The 18924-nt window shown below is 52.1% G+C and overlaps 1 protein-coding gene across 1 annotated transcript; it reads left to right on the top strand.

Annotated features, from left to right (window-relative positions):
- Positions 1-6137: 6137 nt before the first annotated feature.
- LOC130576534 (lipase maturation factor 1-like) lies at positions 6138-15316 on the top strand. The gene is made up of 2 exons (XM_057371283.1): positions 6138-6367; positions 15003-15316. Exons 1-2 carry the CDS (start codon positions 6154-6156, stop codon positions 15314-15316), a joined length of 528 nt encoding a protein of 175 aa, XP_057227266.1. The 5' UTR covers positions 6138-6153.
- The last annotated feature ends 3608 nt before the right edge of the window (positions 15317-18924 follow it).

Here is an 18924-nt window from a genome sequence, read left to right as displayed (position 1 = left end):
CCGGCCGAGGGTCCCGCCACCGGCGAGGGGTCCGGCCGAGGGTCCCGCTACCGGCGAGGGGTCCGGCCGAGGGTCCCGCTACCGGCGAGGGGTCCGGCCGAGGGTCCCGCTACCGGCGAGGGGTCCCGCTGCCCGCCCGGGCCCGGCTGGACGCCACCCGCCGCTGCTCCGGCTCCCTGTTTCTGCTGCCTCTTTCGGCTCCTCTGCGCTTTTCCCGCTGCAAATCGTCCGGGGGCTTCACCGCCGCGCGGTACGGGCGGGGACCCCCCGACGGTGGGGATGTGTTTTATACTCCAGTGTGCAGACGGGATGCCGGTTTTCTAGCGGGGAACCGGGYAGCGGGTGCGGGATGGAGCCGCGGGAGCCTGTTCCAAGCGCCGCGGAACGGGGATGCCGCGGGGAAGAGGCGCGGAGCGGCGGCGGCGGCTCCGGGGCGGCGGAGCGGTGCCGTGGGACCCCCGCTTATTTGAAAGCCCCTTTTTTGAGGTTTTTTTGAGGCGATCGGTGCATGGCAGGGGGAGGCGATGCTCCCCTTGGGTCCCCCGCAGCCGATCCCCGGTGCCCCCGGGCCGCCGTGCGCTCCCGCAGCCCCGGGCGCATCGCCTCGCCCCCGCTCTCTCCAACAGAATAACAGGGAAAGCGGGGAATTGCTGGAAAAAGGCGATACGAGAGCCTCCGTGTCCCCTCGCCCGACTCTCCTCTTCTTTCTCCCCGCAGCTTTCCCGCAGCGGGCTCAGTCCCAAGCACCGGGAAGCGCTCGGGAGCTCCCGGTCGGAGGAGGATGCGGCAGCTCGGGGTGAGCTTTTGGATCGGGAAAAAAAGGGAGGGTGATCCCCAAAATATCTCCATTCAGCTTAAGTTWCCCCTCTCCAAGTGAACCCTCCTTTTGCAGAATTTATTTGGAGCATTTGATTTTAATTATCCGTGGAATTCAGCCTTCTAATTGCGACTGGGGGAGAAAAAAGTAAAAGCAACTGCCCAAATTCCAGTTTTATCCACTGCTTCCCCTCGGAAAAATAGAGGGTCGCATATAAGATTGACAGGGGAAAAAATAGAAATTGGGCTTCAAGCATTCCAACGTTTAAAAAGTACCAGGAACGTGGTGGGTTTTTGTTTAATTACTATGATTTGCAATAAATAAACCGTATGCTTTGAATTTAAATGTGTTTAAATGCGCCTGAACATCCGTCTGCCTTCTATGTGAAAATTCATTTCTCTCAAATTGCGAAGAAGGATTTAATTTTATTTAAAAAAAAAAGTCCTGAATTTTTCCAGCTTTCAGCTGTTCACAGAGTTACTTCCTGACAAAGTTATTTGAAATACAATTTCCAAAGCGTCTATAAAAAAAAAAAAAAGTATTTTAAGGCTCAAGGCGAACTAAATCTGTTGAGTTTGCTAATGAGGAATAATTGAAATTTTCTTCTAAAACTTAATGAGATTGGGGATGAGCTTATGTTTCCCTGGGCTGTGGATTGGTGACTTTGCAATGCTGTTGGACACTTGGGAAAATCTTTTTTCCCTCTCCTGTGACATATAATTAATGTATATTCCTATAAATCCCATCTCATTGGGTAATTTACCTTGACTCACAGAATTGCAGTGTTTCATCTCTTTTAGCCATGGCTAGAATCCAAGCAATAATCACTATTTTTAGTCCACCTTTCCCAATCCAGCCTCTCCTGCGGAGCACCTTCCTCGGAAGATCCCAACCTCAGTGCGTGACTGAGGCCGGGAAGGGATTTGTGGGATGCTCGGAGTTTTGGAGGTAGGAATCGAAACAAGAACCCCTTTTTTCTGCTCCCTGTCTTCAACTCCCAAGATTCCTGCAAAAGAAGCCCCCAAGGACAGCAGGAATTAGAGACGTTGGTTTTCTCCCCTCCTTRCTGCTGCCTTCCAGGGTTCCCCAGCCGTGCCTGAGGCAGGGAGTTGCATTTCCCAGCCCACAGGCTTGAATTCCTCTTTGTCTAGCACAGGTAGAAGGAGGAAGGAGACTTTGGGCAGTTGTTTCCCTTTATCCCAGAGATGGGCACAGGGAAGAGGCCATGCCTGGAAGCAGAGCAGGGAACGTGTCCGGCTGCACGTCCGGCTTTGTGATCCCGCACGAACCATTCCGTGTTTCTGTGTCAGTTCTCAGCGGATGGAGCGGCATTCCCTGGCCTCCCACACCGAGCACGCAGGGACAGGAGGGAGCTGGAACACCTGGAAAAGCTCAGCAGCTCCGGTTTCCYGAGAAGTTCACTCATCCATGAAATGGAATGAGATAATGTGGAGGGAACAAGTGGGTTCAAGTGGGGCCGTTTGTCCTGCGGKGTCTCGTGCTCGAGTTTTGTATGACAAAGGATCAGGGATGTTTGCCCAGGGATGGGCAAAGGCCGGAGCTGCAGGGCAGGATCCCACAGGATGTGTCATCCTGGCCTGCCACAGCTCTGTCCCGACCCAGGCTGCTGCAGGGCGGGCCCTGACATCAGCATTCCCAGGAAAAGGGTGCAGATCCAGCAGGGAAGAACCGAGGTTCCTGTTGCCCAGTGGAGCCTTCAGGAGTGCACGCAGGTAGGAAAGGTTTAGAGGGGATTTGGTGGAACAGATCCAGCTGTTCGTGATGGAGTGGGCACAGCAGAGGTTGATATTTGGAATATTGCTTCATTTTCTGACGTGGCCTCCAATAAAGTTCCTGGCCAGCTCAACCAGTGTTTCTGGGAATTGGGCAGTAAATACAAGGCCTGTGTGCCTGGCTCCAKCACATCCTCACTCGGGAATGCTCAGCACCCCTGTGGGATGGAGGCAGCCTGACCTCCCATCCTGGTTCCTCTGTTCCATACCCATTCCTCGTGGGATAGCAGTGCGTGTTCATTGGCTTCAGAGCAGGCAGAGCCCTGCTCGTGCCAGCAAGGAAAAATCTCCTTTCCAGGGGCAGCCAGGGAAGGCATTTTCAGAGGATGAGAGCATGTGGAATCTCCAGAMACCACAGAYGTGCCCTGGGATACACACACAGACYGTTTTCCTCCCAAAGGTGGGCTCCATCTTTCATCTGAACAAGGGGGAAAGTCCTCATTTATCCAAAACTGGCCTTCTTTGGCCTCCCAAGATTGTGTGTGGGAATTCAGCAAATAGAAAGAGCCTGATAGGGGAATTAAAACTAAGCCCTGATCAGATAAACYCATGTACGAATTACACATTAACTGTGAGGTGAGATGCTGGCAAAGGGTCTCTTCTTTCCTCYTGCACAGCACAGGCTGGATGGCAGCTTTCCAAAATAATGGAGATTACTGGGAATAATTATTATTGGGATTATTAATTGCATATCCTATGGTACCACTTAAGGATCCCCTCTCCTGTATCAGCATCTCCTCGTTATGCTGCACAAATACATGAGAAAAGTAATTCTTCCCCTAAAAATCCTTCCTAGCCTTAATCCTGCTAACCCTGGAATTAGGGAGCAGATTTCCATGGGGAAAGATCAGGGTTTTCAATGGAAAAACTATTACCGTGGGGAAAAAAATTGACTAATAGAAGGAAGCTCCTGAATTCTTTGTGAGATCCCGATCTCTCCTTCAGCAAACGCAGCTGAGTGCTCGGTGTGTGCCTGCATTATCCATAACTGAATGTGTGTGTTCTTCAGAGGAGCCCCACATGGTAACGCCGCCTCCCAATCTCCCGATTTTGCCRCACATTCCCTTTCCCTGCTCCCTTTCAACCCAATTCCTGGCAGCCAGAGGGGCGAAAGGCCAGCCCTGAATGAACACAGAGTAATTTAGGGTGCCAGGGCCRGCGGGGTTGAGGTGCTGCTGGGGACAGCTGCTGGGTGCTGTGACAGTGAAGGCTTGTTCCCCTGGCGCTTTTGCAGCTGTTTGGAACACAGCAAAATAGGGGACGTGGCGCTGGGCGGTTTGTTGAATGAAGATGAGCATCAATGATGCCCTTGCCTGCCTGGCATTCATGAATTGTCTTCCCCTGGTGGCTTGAAAGGCTCCAAACCTCACTGGTAAATATCGTGTCTGAGTTCTGTGCTCGGGGTTTGTGCTGTTCTCTTTCCTGACGTTTTGCTTGTGAAGTCTCCACGCGAAAATAAAAGTTAACGATAAAAGGGTAAGTGGAGAGAAAACCCAGCGCTGGTGATGGGCCCCACAAAGGGATTCACAGAATCACAGAATAGTCTGGGTTGGGAGGGACACATGAAGATCCCCGAGTCACATTTGGGACAAAAAAGACATAATTTGATGTCCCAATCAACCAGTTTATCATGTTTACCTTTCTAGCTTGAATCATCTTCCCAGAAAGCTAGGAAAGGCTTCCACTGCCTCTTATGTGAGTTGAGTCTTTTTCAGTAACATATTTCTGCTCTTTCAAGCTTAAAATTTGCAGTTTGTCCTGCTGAAATGTGCTCCTGACACACGATGTCCCCAGCTCAGTGTCACCACCTCAACCCGTGCATCCAGCAGATCTCGAAGCGTCCCTCGGCAATGAAAACCAACCCAGCTCAGCACTCCCTTCCCATCTCCAATTWTTCCTTTTCACTAAACCTTCAGCCTAAACCCTCTGCTTTTCCCTCAATAATTTCCTCATTTATCCAGTTTATTTTACAGACATCCCCATTTAACGTGGAATTTGCTGTAAAAGACCCCACAAAGGAAAGCATTAGCTCCCATCTATTTAAATTTTTGTTGCCAAACCTCGTAGCTGATCCTACAGGGAGAGCAGAACTKCAGTATTCCAGCGGCCTTTAACAAACAGCTGATTTTTCCTTCCCTATACAATGCACCATTATGTGGGAATTTTTTTTTTTTTAAGGAGAACAATGCGAGCAGCAGTGATGGGAAACCGGAAAAACAAAAGGGGCATTTAGAAGGGACTGGTTTAGAGGCTGTGAAGGGTTGAATAATGTTACACCTGACAGCAGATACTTTCTCAGCAACCAGCACAGAGGTGTTTACTAAGGGGATACTCAGTGTATGTTTATGCTTATCAATGGCTGATGAGGACACTTTATTAAAGCAGTTTTGCTCAAAAATACTATTTATGCACTCCACACTGCCAAGTGTTTGATGCTTGTAAATTATATGAAGTAAAAATCACTGCAGCATCACAAGCAGTGCATTTAGACGRGATTTTTGGAGGAAATTCTTCCCTGTGAGGGTGGGGAGGATCTGGCACCAATTCCCAGAGAAGCTGTGGCTGTCCCTGGATCCTGGGAGTGTCCAAGGCCAGGTTGGACGAGGCTTGGAGCAACATGGGACAGTGGAAAGTGTCCCTGGGGGTGGAACTGGATGAGCTTTAAGGTCTCTCCCAACCCAATCCAACCCAAACCAACCCATTCTGTGATTCCATAAGGAAAACCTGAGGAATTTAACTTGAAATGATCCCCTGCCCAGGCAGGATCACCAGGCAGGATCAGTGATGCAGAAACACATCCAGGAGGGTTTGGGATATCTCCAGAGAGGGAGATTCCACACACTCCCCGGGCCCTACCACCTCCACGGAAAGAAGTTTTTCCTTAAATTGAAGTGGAATTTGTTGAGCTCACTTGCCCTGAGCTCAGCTGGTGCGAGCGTGGTGCTGGTAATGCCAAGGTTGAGGAATCAATCCCTGTATGAGGACTCCATCACCCTCAGGGCTCCCTTCCAAACCAGAATATTCTGCGATTTGGATAAGATATCACACATCATCCTGTCCAAAGCACCACCGAACAGAGCCTGGCATAATTTCTGACACTTTGCAGATATTTCCATGGATTAATGGGATCCCGGATCCCTCCTCCAGCCAGCCCCGGCTCCCGCAGCCTCAGAGACGCTCCTCATCCCGCACCACCTCCGTGCCGGCCGCTTATTGCCTTTCTTTTCTTTTTCCTCATTAAACTTTGCACTTTCTCCCCGGCTGGCAGAGGATTCTCCCGGTTTCTCCCCGTTTTTTGGGTTTTTTTTCCAACTTCTGCCCGTTTTTTCCCCGTTTCTCCCCTTTTTTCCTGTTTCTCCCCCGCGTCCCCTCACGGCCCGCCCCGCCGGGCCGCACATGCTCGCTTGTGCCGCCATGCCGGCGCCGGTCCGCCGACCCTTTCCCCGTTCTCTCCCCGTTTTTCCCGGTTCTCCCTTTTTTTTCCCCCCGTTTCTCCCCGTTTCTGCCCCGTGTCCCCTCACGGCCCGCCCCGCCAGGCCGCACATGCTCGCTGTGCCCGACATGGCGGCGCCCATGGCGGGGCCGCGCCAGCGCCGGCCGGGCCGGGACCGAGCCCCGGGAGCAGCTCCCGATCCATCCCCCGCTGCATCCCCCGGTTCCCCCGGGCCGGGGCTCGGTGCCGCGGCTTTGCTGCTCCCCCCGGGCACCTTCTGGCTGACCCGCATCGTGCTGCTGCGCTCCATTGCCTTCCTGTACTGTGAGTGCCCGGCCCCCTGCGCCCCGCCGTGTCCCCGCGATGTCCCCGCGATGTCCCCCCGTGGGTGACCGGGGACAGCGGCCAGGGAGCGGCTGGAGCTATGCCAGGGAGGGTTCGGTGGGAGATCAGGGGGAAGCTCTTCCCCCGGAGGGTGCTGATCAGGCTCCCCAGGGAATGGACACATTGCCGAGGCTGCCAGAGCTCCAGGAGCGTTCGGACACAGCTCCCAGGCACGCTGCACGATCCTTGGGGATGTTCTGTACAGGAACAGGAGCTGGAGTCTGTGATTCCTGTGGGGCCCTCCCAGTTCAGGATATTCCATGATTATGCGATCCTTGTGAGTCCCCTCCAGCTCAGCATATTCCATGATTCTGCTGTTTCCCACTTGCACTTTCCACTTGCACTTTCCTGGTGGATTAGGGATGCTGCTGCTGATGCCTGGGTGGCGTTGGGGATGTTGGATAAGCAGAGGTTTGCTCACACCTCCAGGCTGGTAMCTCTTAGCAGAGCTGCTTGGAGCTGCTCATCCTTTTCCTTCAAAAGTTGTGAGCTCGCAGCACAGGAGAGGAACTCTGTATCTCCTGCAGCAGCGCTGGAGGGAGAGGTGACATCCCTGGCTGCCAGCACCACCAGCAATCAGGACCTGGAGTCGACATGACCTTAAAATATCCCACAGGAAAAGCGGCTTCCAGTCTCTGCCGTGCTCGCTTGCCTCTCGCTTTGGCACGGAGAGCTGAGCTCAGAGCCCGCTGGTGCTCCACTTAAAAATATTGACAGCGAAACCCAAACTGACAAGTAACACACTACRGTACAAATTCCAAACTTGCCCCAGATTTGTCCACAGAATCGTTAGAATTTGTAGCCTGCCAGCCTGCTTGGATTATTTTGCATCAAAACCACGCAGGAGTTGTAGTTTCGTATGGCTTTGACACGTGCTCTGGTTCTGGTTTGGTTTCAGCGCTCAGTGAAATGCGAGGTTATGACTCTTTCCGTCAAAATGAAAGCGATTCTGATATTCCCCCGTGTGTAAATCCAGGCTGCTGAGTTTCCCGGGGCTCAGTTTGCAGTTTCCTTATGGAAAACTGATGAGTGTTCTCTGCTGTGCCTGCGGTGGAGGCCGCTGCTCGCTGACGGTGGATTTGGGGTGATAAATGTGCCACATCTGGGAGCAAAGGGGGTGTGGGAGGGGAGCAGGGGGTGGCTGGAGGAGTGGGAATTGGTAGAAATTGAAGATGTGGGAGCTTGGGGTGAGTGGGATATACCCGGGACAATGAGGTGGGGAACGAGGATGTGATTGGGGGCAGGTGAGTTACAGGTGGAAGTGATTTAAGCTGTTGGGCCGCAGGGGAAAAGGACGCTGGGAGGGCCAGGGCTGGAGGATGAGGTGGAGGTTGTAGGTTGGTGAGTATCTGTGGGGTAGTAAAAAAGAGGGGAAATTCTGCGTGGGATTTTTTTCAAGTAGGAGAGATGTGTGAGAGCACCAGAGAAAGAGGGAGGAGACCCCAAAGTGCTTCTGTAGGGCAGAGTGAGGAAAAGTTTGGGAGAGTGAGGTGTCGGAAGGAGGGTTTTGGATGCTGGAGCTGGAAGGAGCAGGGCAGGAGGAGGATATTTGTGTCCCTGGGAAGGGGAGAACTGCAGGAGATGAGGAGTTCACCTGCTTCTTGTCCAGCTCGTGCTTGGCTGCACTCAGGTCCCAGGAATTCTGCTGGTTTGGGGTGAGTCCAAGCCAGCTGACCCAAAGCCAGGAGCCTGGGCCTGCTTTGAGACAGCTCCCATTCCTCCTGGGAGCAGGGCTGAGGCTGCCAGGGTAGCAGAGGTGCCCCACACGTTCCAAGCCAAGCATTTTTTGGGGTGGCAGCTCCCTGGAGTGTGTGAACTGCAGAGGCTGTGAGCGGGTGGGTTCCCTCTGACACAGCCCTGGGGTGGGATGCTCCAGAGGGAAGGTGGGTTTGCCTTTTGATCTCTGCGGAGAGCCTGGGTTTACAAACAGCAGAAAACAATTCCRTGCCTGTGTGCCAAGCTGCTCTTCCAGGCTTTTTTCTGGAGATGGAAGTGTTTCCTGTGACAGCTGATTTCCCTCCCAGCCGCGGCGATCCCGCGCGCGCCGAGCCTCAGCCTCGCTGAGGAGACGGTTGATGCCGCCSTGACAGTTTGACATTCCTCAGTCGTGGGATGTTGTTCCCCCTTCTTGCGTTTCACCCTTTTACGTGTAACCCTTTCCTTCCTGCTGGGCTCGGCAGCAAACCCTTTTAGGGTTTAGTGTGGGGAAAATGCTCGGTCCCTGGTGGTTGTAGCTGTTTRGGGAGCTGAGGGTGGAAAGGGAGGGGTGGGAGAGCTGAGGACCCTGAGGATGGGATGGATTTGGGGTTCACACTGATCACAAGGTGAGGTCTGGGGGTCTGTCACCTCCTTTCTGCTCCCCACCCCATTCCTAAGGAGGTGTTCATGGCCTGGTGCAGGTCAGGGAGGTGCTTTCCCTGGGGATCTTCCCTTTTGGAAGGAGGACAGGCAGGGCAGGGCAGGGCAGGTGGGACCTGTCCCTCTGTGTGGCCTCCCTTCTCCCCCACCCCCTYTGCTCATAACAACTCTCCCCTTCTYTTTATTTTTGTTCTTCTGAAGGGGTTTTCCAGCAGCAGCCGGAGCCTGGGAAGTCCCTGGCAAAGCAGCTGCTGTGTGAGAGGCAGGTTGGAGAGGGGAGGTGGGAGAGGATCTGAGGCTTTGGGGAGCTYGGAGACCAAACCCACCTGCTGCTGTTGGGAGTGGGATGGGAGGGAAAGTGGATCCAGCTGGAAGGGCTCRGTGAAGTTTGTTCTTTGTCCTGGTGCTCCATCCCTATTAAAGGTCTCTCCGTGTTTCCTGATTGCTCCTTCAGGTCCTGGAAGGSCACAGTGAGGTCACCCCAAAGCTTCTCCATCCCTATAAATAGTCTCTCCATGTTTCCTGATGGCTCCTGGAAGGTCACAGTGAGGTCACCCCAAAGCTTCTCCTCTCCAGGCTGAGCAATCCCAGTTCTCTCAGCCTTTCTTCCCAGCAGAGCTGCTCCATCCCTCTGCTCGTCCTGGACTCTTTCCAGCATCTCCTTTGTGTTCTGGAGCCCGGGAGTTGGGGCAGCTCTGCAGGTGGGGTCTCACCTGAGCAGGGCAGAGGGGTGGACAAATGCCARTTTGAGYTTTGCAGCTTTTCCACCCTGGTCTGGCACCGTGTGTTTTGTCCTGGTGACAGGGGTTGGGGTTTTGGCAGTTCAGAAATACTCCGAGGTCTTGTTGGAAGTGCTCTTCCAGGTGAGTGGCTGGTCCCAAAGCTCTTGACAACAAATGTGTATTATTTGCTCCCTTCACCTTCCTTTTGAATCATTTTGAAGTGCCCTTTTTTTGGGTGATTCCTATAATCTGGTTCCAGCTGTAGGAATGAGAGTAATTAAATCCCACCCTCCCCAGTCCCAGCCAGGCTCTGTGGAGAGCTTTGAAATAAAAGCTATTATTGAAATGCAGTTTCTCTTCCTTCTCCTYATGTATTGTTTAACAGTATTTGCTTTCCCCAGAGCCAGAGCTACGGGAGGTTTGTGCTCCTTCTTCCTAAATCTGAAATCTAAAGCCCTCTCGGGGGGTTTGGCTTCCTGTAGGTTCCTGGCTCTCCCCGGTGTCCTTCCTCCTCTCTTTCTCTGCCATCTCCCCTGCTTTCCCTKCCCTCGGTTTTATTAAATGCTYCTGGTAGCTTTCAGCCTGCCCAGTYAGGATTAGAGAGCRTATTCAGKCACTTCTTCTCCCCTGAAAGGTTTTATTTATTTTTATTTAACGAGCTCAGGGCTCATTAGCGAGGCTGGGCAGCACCAGCAGCGTGTCAGCACTGGGTGCTCAGAGCAGCTGCATCCTCCTGGAATGGGATAAAGATTCCCTTCTCCTCTCCTGTTATCCATCTCCCTCTCTGCTCCTTGCCCAGAGCTKCTGTGGAGCAGAGGGATCTTCCCAGGGCATCCTCCAGCTGCAGACTGGGGTGGTTTTGAACAGCCCCAGACCCAAAGGGAAGCTTTTGCTRTTTCCACACCTTTCCAAACAAGGAGGCCGTGGGGAGATAAGCACTTCAAAACCACCCCAAAATCTTCAGCTGGGCTGTGAAAGGCGAGAAAACAAAAAAAGGTGTTCAGAGGGCTTTGTTGTGTGTTTTCTGTGGGTGCTTGGCTTCACCCTTCGCTCAGTGCTCCAGTGTTGTTGCAAAACTTCGCAGGGGAATTTATCAATTGAAAACTTATTTGATTCATTGCTCTGGTAATAAAGAGAATTCCAGGAATATTCTGCTCTTTCTTCTTTGCAGCAGTGCAACCTCAGCCTGCAGCATCCAGCTCAGGGCCTGTTCAAATGCCTTGCTGGGTCAAAGGGGCACTCGATAAACTGCTCCAGGCAGGGTTTYTGTGTGTGTGTGCAAAATGCAGTTGAGTTTTCAGGCAAAGCTCTGCGCTCTCGGTTCGGTTCTTCAGGAAAAGTTAAGATTTCTTTTAATTGGAGGGGAAGAGAGAAAAAGCCATATGACCAGAAAGGTTAGGATTTAACAGCTTTAAATGTGAGCATGAAGAATGGGATTCTGTCATTCTCCTGCTGTGCCAGGCTGAGCCTGGACCGGGGGACAGGAGCTGAGGTGACGGAAATAGGGATGAACTGAATCCTTTGGGATGGGGACGCTCGGGTGGTGATGGTTGGTACCGCGTGGGATTGAACAGGGAACGCTCTGGTTTGGGGGCAGAGAGGAGGCTGGGAGTGGAAGGAGAAGGTGGAGAGGGGGGGAATTGATGGAAAAATACCRTGAGGCACCTTCTGAGGTGAGGATAAGCGGGGAAGGTCTCTTAGCAGCGCTGCTGATTTGCATGGGTTATGTAAAGCTGGGCTGGCAGCGGGAGAGCGGCGCTCCCATGGGAGCTGTCAGAGCTCTGCCGGGGGAGGCAGCGCTGGAGCTGCTCCCCTCCTGCACCTGAGCGGGCAGRAAYGGCAAATCYGGGTGGGACAGAGGGCACTGGGCTKGGCTGAGCGCTGCCACATCCTGGGAGTGTCCCTGAAAGGGTGCAGTGGCACCGGGGTGGTGGGGTTTGTGCCAGGGCTGGGGACTTAGAGCAATGCAGGCTCCCAGGAAAAGGCTCCAGGACCAAGGAGAAGTGATGGTGGTGATCAGGGTGGAAGCAACTGGTTTGAGCTGAAGGGAGTGGAAGGTGGAAAATCCCCAGACACGAGGCCATGGGAAGAGAGGTTCCACAACAGGGGTTAAGGAAGAGGAAGAACCAAAGGCTTTKGGGGAAAAGGGACTTTTTACCCTCCCTGCCCAAGCCAAGGTCAAAGGGAAGGTTCCTGGAGAAGGGAGCAGGGTCTGTTACATAAAATTCAGGGTTCCACTTTCTCCAGAGGCTCAGAGAGAGGAAGCAAAGACAAGCTGATAAATAACTTCCCCTTTTCCCTCCCTGGATCTGGGCATCTCCTGTGTTCCTGAAATCCTCTGCAGACTTTCTCTTTACTTTCAGCTCCTACCCATATCTAGCACCACAGGAGCTGCTGCCTGAAGGGGAAATCTCTTGGAGATGGGAGAGCTGGGATTGGTGCTTGGATAGAAGTGGGAGCTGCCTGAGAGGACACTGAGCCCTTTAGAGGTGCTCCAGGAGCTGCCTGAGGGATGCTGAGCTCTTCAGAGATGCTTTAGGAGTTGTCTGAGGGACACTGAGCCCTTCAGAGGTGCTCCAGGAGGTGTCTGAGGGGATGCTGAGCCCTTCAAAGGTGCTCCAGGAGATGCCTGAGGGGATGCTGAGCCCTTCAGAGGTGCTTCAGGAGGTGTCTGAGGGACGCTGAGCCCTTCAGCGGTGCTCCAGGAGCTGTTGGAGATGGGTGGAGAAGGAGCCCAGGGTCATCCAGACTCAGCATGGGGAGCGTCCAGGAGAGGGAGCTGATCCGGGATGGAGCTCTGGGAATGCTGCAGGTGTGTGAGCATCAGCTGGGAGGGGATGGATCGCAGCAGGGGTGGAATGGTAGGGTTTGCTTTGGGGGAGGTGGATTCTCCCCAAATCGGGGCTGCAGCTGCTGCTGGGGTTTAGTTGTGAAATCCCAGCAGCAGGAAATGGATGTGCTGGGAGAAAACCCCTCTGGAGGCTGAGCTGGGCCATCCTAAAATGTKCATTTCTTGGAATTCCAGGCGGTGTTTGCAGCTCCCAGGCTCGGAGAGGCTGTGCAGGGCTCTGTCCCTGCAATGTGTACTTTGCTGGAATTGCTGCCGTTTGTTTTTCCTAATTTACCCTTTCCCTGTTTGTCCTGCTCACGGTGCAGGGGTCTAATTTAGCCTTTTTTTAGGCAAAAACCTGCTCAGCAGTTATGGGTTGGGGCAGTAATTCTGGAGCRTTTAGAGGTGAATTTGATTAGCACTTTTGGAAAACTGTGCAGCAAATTGCAGTGCTAATCACGRGAACTCCAGCCAGGGAGTTTTAAGGCAGAGCTGGCCTTTGGTTGTGTTGTTTTTAAAGCCAAAAGTGAAGATATTAAACTGTCTGAAGCTCAGAAGAATTCTATTTCTGCTGGTTTCATGTCAGGCTGTCTGATGATGCAGTTGTGCTGGGCTGAGCATTGGTAGAAAAATAGAAATAAAATAGAAAGCACTTAGTTTGTGCTCCAGAGCTGATCCTGTAGCGCTGGAGCTTTTCTTCTGTCTCTCCCTGTCCATAATGGAGTAAAATAATCGAATTAAAATGTCTTTTATTCATAAAATCACTCACTTTGTATGAAAGATGGATGGGAAGAGACACAGCCAATTAACTCCCAACTTTATTGTGTCGTCCCTGGGGTTTGGGATCTTCTGGAATCAAAGAGAACCCTCCCAGTGACCTCTGCTGGGAGCTGGATGATGCATTTTAGTGGTTTTTAAATGAGAATAAAATCCATGGCTGTGCACAGAGAGCCGGGCAAGTGTTAAGTGGATTAAGTGGAACCCACTGGAGACCTTTGTCTGGGGAATGGGACTTSCAGCCGGATTCCCTGGGGCTGCAGACTCTGGGCTGCTGCTCCAGACTTCAAAGAAAYGGGAATTTGGGGTCTGATTTCACAGGGAGTCTCCCCCAGCGCGAGACACCAGGGTTGTTGTTTGCAGAATGCTGGGGATGAGATAAGGAAGGACCCAGATTTGATCATTAACCAGGGAGGCTTGGGGGAAACAAATTTTCTTTTGCGAGAGCTCTGCCKTCGCTGCCCGTGACGTGGCCGCTGCTGGGATAATGTTTGAGGGATGGGGAAATTAGTGGATGCAGCCTAATCAGGAAATGTTGGCCTTCATAATTTTTTTTTTGTTCCCCCTGAGACGTGGAGATTGCTGGAGTTACAAACTGCAAATTGGTGACTGCAGGAGATGCCTAAAATATGAGATAATGCCTAAAAACTGCCCAGCTTTCTCTGCGGGGCATCAAACGCTGGGTCTGGGATCTGTAATTAAATTGCTGATGGGCTGTTCCAAAAAGCAGCTGGCTGATCTAAGGTTGTGCAGGGCAGGAGCAGAGACACCATAACTGGGAGACAGGGAAAAGGAGCGATTTAGGGGATGGGAAAATGTGAAAACTTTGGATTTTTGACCCTTCCAGGGTGGGGGAGGATCCTGAGGGTCAGAGCTGCTGGCTTGGGTGGCTGGGTGAACTGTGGAACATGGTCTGCCTGAAGAGCTGGGTGTGCTTTGGGCAGCTCTGGGGGCTCGGCACAGGGGGGAACTGCTGGAGCAATTCCAGAGCTGGAGATCCTCTGGAGCCAGGCTGGGAGAGCTGGGARTGTTCACCTGGRGAAGGGAGATGTTCACTCCAGGGAGAGCTCAGAGCCCCTKGCAGGGCCTAAAGGGGCTCCAGGAGAGCTGGGGAGGGACARGGGATGGAGGGACAGGACACAGGGAATGGCWTCCYACTGCCMGAGGGYAGGGATGGATGGGATATTGGGAAGRAATTGTTCYCTGGGAAGGTGGRGRATGTTATGGAATAACCTGRCCCAGGGGTGTGGGTGCTCCTCTGGATGCTTCCATGGGCATCTGGAACCTCTGTGGGACCCGAGGTTTCTTGGTGTCCCTTCTCTGCTGTAAAAGGGGAATTCTGTGTGAAATTCTGGAGATGAGTGCTCTGCTTTCCCTCCCCTCTGCAGTGCTGTGGGGGAGCTTCAGGGGATGAACAGAAAATGGGAGTTACTGGGGTCACTCTGGCCCTGACRGAGCAGGGCTGAGCCTCCTCCTCTGGCTCAGGTCTCTCCATTCCAGGGAGTTTTTCCCAGGAGTGAGATTTGCCTGGAGCAGGTGGCACATCCCTTCCAGCTGGGGAGGAGGGAATTCTCTCAGAATGGGAAGGGAGAAATGGGATTTTTTTTTTCCTGTTGGGAAGGGAGAGATGGTACTTGTGGAATTCCTTTGCCTTCTGCCTCGTGGTTCATGGAAACCGCAGAATCATGGAATCCTGGGATGGTCTGGGTTGGAAGGGACCTTCAAGATCATCAGGGCAGGAAACCTTCTGCTTGAGCTCTGCTGGAGATGGGGATTTGGGAATGAATCCCTTCCAAGAATGAACCATACAACTCTGGGTTCAAAGCAGATCCCTCCTCCCTTAGAGCCATTCCTAACTCAGCTTTTCCCTCTCCTCGCTCTCCCGCAGCCGTGGCCTTCCTGGTGGCTCTGCACCAGAACAAGCAGCTGATCGGCACCAAGGGGCTGCTCCCCTGCAAGCTCTACCTGCAGGACATCCAGAGGTACTTCAAGGGCACGATTGGCCTGGACGCCCTGAGCTATGCCCCCACCGTGCTCTGGTTCCTGGACTGGTCAGACATGGACAGTGTCCTGGACGGGCTGGCGCTGGCGGGGCTGGCAGGGGCAGGGTTCGTGCTGGTGACCGGCTGTGCCAACATGGTSCTCATGGCCCTGCTGTGGCTGCTCTACCTCTCCCTGGTCAACGTTGGACAGATCTGGTGAGTTCYCAGCACCTCTGCTCGGCTTTTCCCTTTCCCGCGGGCTGGTTGGGGCATGTAGTCGTTCTCCCGCTCCCCGTTTGTTTTCTCACTCCCCGTCTGTTCTCCCAATCCTATTTTTCGTTCCCAAAATTCTCTGCTGAGCCAGCCTGGGAAGGCAGCTCCGATATGATCCAGTGAGATAAGCAGGAATCTGGCTCCTCAGCAGGATCTCCATGCAGGAATGTGATATAGGGGCAGCACTTGGCAGGAATGGGGACATGGACATGTCTTACCTGGGATATCCACCTGTCTGCTGTGCTCTGAAAATCACTGCAGGAGCTGGGTTTGATGCTCTTTGTGGCTCCTTTCCCACTGAGGTAATTCTAGAATGTTCCATGCTGGTTATTCCAGCTGGGCAGAGCTTTCCCTCAGGGTGTTTGGGGCACACAGTGGTTTTCCTGGTCTGTTTATTCCATTTTCCTGTTTTCCCCATCCCCAAAATTCTCTGCTGAGCCAGCTGGGAAGGCATCTCCAGTAGGATTCAGTGGGATAAGCAGGAATCTGGCTCCTCAGCAGGTTCTCCATGTGGGAATGTGATATAGGGACAGCAGAAATGGAGACATGGACATGTCCCACCTCTGCCTTACCCAAAATATCCTCCCTGGTTTCCCTGCTGTGTTCTGAAAATCGCTGCAGGAGCTGGGTTTGATGCTCTTTGTAGCTCCCTTCCTACTGAGGTCATTCCAAAATGTTCCATGCTGGTTCTCCCAGCTGGGCAGAGCTTTCCCTCATGGCTGTTGCAAGGAAATTCCCTCAATAATTACATTTAGGATGGTTTATCTGTTTTCAGCCCTGCCCAGAAGAGAGCTGCCATTCTGTATTTTAGCACAGAAAGCTTGTGGGGGAGAAAAGGAGAAGCCCCAGCTCTGTGAATCACCTTGCTGTGGTGCAAAAATGAAGGGTTTTGGTTTTTCCCACTCTGGTGAAGGCCCCAGATATATTGCTTGAAAGAGGATGTGYCCTTAAAACCCAAAATATCATTGATTCCTGCAGCTGAGGTGATGTGGGACCTTTGGGGAGGGAAAAGGTTCTGCCACCAATAGGTGCCCGGGGATTTTCTCCCTAAATCTGGCTCTAAAATACACAGCAGGGCACCTTTTCCACGGATGGGCTCAGGGGCTGTAATAAAGGATTTGCATGTGCTGTCCCATTCCTTGCCATCCCACTCCAGCTGGAATGTCAGTGGGTGAAGGAGAGCAGCCTCTGAAAAGCTCCATTCTCTGAGCTCTTAACTCAGCTTGAACTTAAAACTCTGAAACCCAGCCACAGAGTTGGAAAAATAACTTTTCCATTGCCTGTTTCCAGATCATTCCAGACCTGCTTGTCTATTTTCTGGATGTTTTTTATGTTAGAGGGCAGGAATTCAAGCATCCTCTGCTCTGGTTGCCAGGGATACAGGAGCCTGTTCTCTGTAGCAGCAAAATCTGGATGTGATCCTTCTTCCTTTTTGTGTTTCTGTTTGGAGGGGGAAGAAAAAAAAATCCCAATAGCTAAAAAATCCTCCCCCTGAAGCTGGCGCTCCTGCTTTTCCAGGTGTCTTCTCTGACAGCCCTGCAGGACTCCTGAGGTTTTCCCAAAATAATTCTTGGAGAGGCTGTTTGGTCCCCTGTGCTTTGTGGGTGGGATTGGGTGCTCTGTTATTTGTCTTGCTCTCATTTTGGGGCAGATCAGGAGGTTTTGATGAGTTCTGCTGTTTCTCCAAAGCACCTGCAGAAGAGCACAGATCTCCCAAAGCAGGGAAAGGCAATGCCAGGCATTCCTGRCTGGAGGGATGGGGCAGCCCAGCAGAGAGGGGTCTGAAATGAAAAGCAAACTCCTCCTGTGGCSCCATCATTTTGAATTATTCCCCAATCTTGCTGTCCCTGTTCACTCCCATCCCCAAAACCCTGYGAAGGCAGCTCCAGGCAGATCCAGCAGGATAAGCAAGGACAGAGCTCTCTTCTTCAGGCCAGCGAGGGACAATTTATTCCTTTTATCGCCTTTTGGGCYGATTTGAATTTCAAATGTCCCTGTTTGCTTTGGGCTGCCGTCCCCAGAGCCCGGGCGCTGCTGCAGGAGCCGCTCTTTCAACTGCTGCCCAGCTGGCCTGGGCTCAGCCAGGGGASCTCAGAGGAGCTCAGGGTGTTCTTTGAAGGGCAGGACTCTCCTGGCAGCTGGGCTTAGGGTTTGGCTTTGGGGTCTGACACTAAAGGGGTTTTTATCCCGAGCGGTGCAGTGCAGTAAAAGTTGGAGATGGATTTTTGAGGTTCTTATTGCAGGTTGGAAAGCAGCCAGGTGGGAATTTGGGGCTGGATTTAGCAAGTTCCATGGGTTTGGGAATACTCCATGAGCCAGGGAGCAGCTGAGGGCTTGGAGAGTCTTAAAACCCTGAGGAAAAGGCTCCTGTGAGATCCTTGTAATGGGGTTTGCAGGGTAAGGAGTACTTTGGCAACCTAAAATCCCCAGAACTAGGCCCAGTTTGGTGCCACTGATTTTATTGTCCTGGACTCTGAGCAGTCTGAAGTAAGATGCTCTCAAAGCCGGGTGACCTTGCAGAGAAAAATTAATTTATTTTGGTGCCTGGGAAATGCGGGATCAAGATTCCCAGTGCTTTCCACCTCCAGATTTTGTAGTTTTTGTCATTCTGGGTCCCAAAATGTTTCCCAAAAGAGCTGTGGGTCTGCTCAGGCTAAACCTGGATGTGTTWGGGGTCAAGTGATGGTCATGTGATGGTGTCACACTTCCATCAGGAGCTCAGCGTGTCTGCCTCCAAATACTGGATTTTTTTTTTCTTTTTTTCCCCAGCTGCCACTTTGAACTTTTTCCTTTTGAAGTAGGAGACTGTCAAGAATCTCAAAATCTGCCAGGGCAAAGGAATATTTAATATTTAATGCCTGACCCGTTGGGTAAAGGGCTGAATCATTGTGTTCATTTTGACCTTGATTATTTCTGTCATTTTTGCAGTAGTAAAATAGGAGTAAAATKATAGTAGTCACTTTGAGTAGAGTAGAAGCTGTTTAAAGATATTTGAAAGGATTTTTGTGGGAATTCCTCACACTCCAACATCCATTTTGCAGCCTTCAAACCCAGCTTGTCCAGCTTCAGTCTGGAGAACAGCTCCAACAGGCAAAGCCATTTCTTTCTCCCCACTTTTTCCATCCTGAATATTCCTGTAATGGATTATCAGCATTTAAACCAGGATATGGGAAAAGCTGCCCCWGGTTTAATGAAAATCCTTGTGGCAGGTGACCCTGTGAAGCCTCCATCAGTGGTGTCATTCCCTATGGTTTGTGTAGGATTTGTCATTCCTGGTTTGTGTAGGATTGCTGTTTGTGGGATGGGTGTTGTCCTGGGGCAGGACAGGCTCTGTGGCAGAGGCTCCCAGCAGAAATGAAACCATTTTCGTACCAGAGTCACTTCTAAAGTGCCTTGGTAATTCTGGAATAAATTTGCTTTTATCCCCAGTAAGGTGCCTCCAGAGAGCTGTTACATTTTCTTACAGAAACAAACTTTTCAGTTGCTCTGCCACTGATCTCTCGTTCCTTCTCCTGATGTTTTCTCCCTGCCCCCGGCATTTCCAACTAGCAAACC

This window comes from Malurus melanocephalus, unplaced genomic scaffold (genome assembly GCF_030028575.1).
Source record: "Malurus melanocephalus ecotype Western Australia unplaced genomic scaffold, MMel_1.1 scaffold_143, whole genome shotgun sequence".
Classification (NCBI taxonomy): Eukaryota; Metazoa; Chordata; class Aves; order Passeriformes; family Maluridae; genus Malurus; species Malurus melanocephalus.
This window is presented reverse-complemented; position numbering and strand designations above follow the sequence as displayed.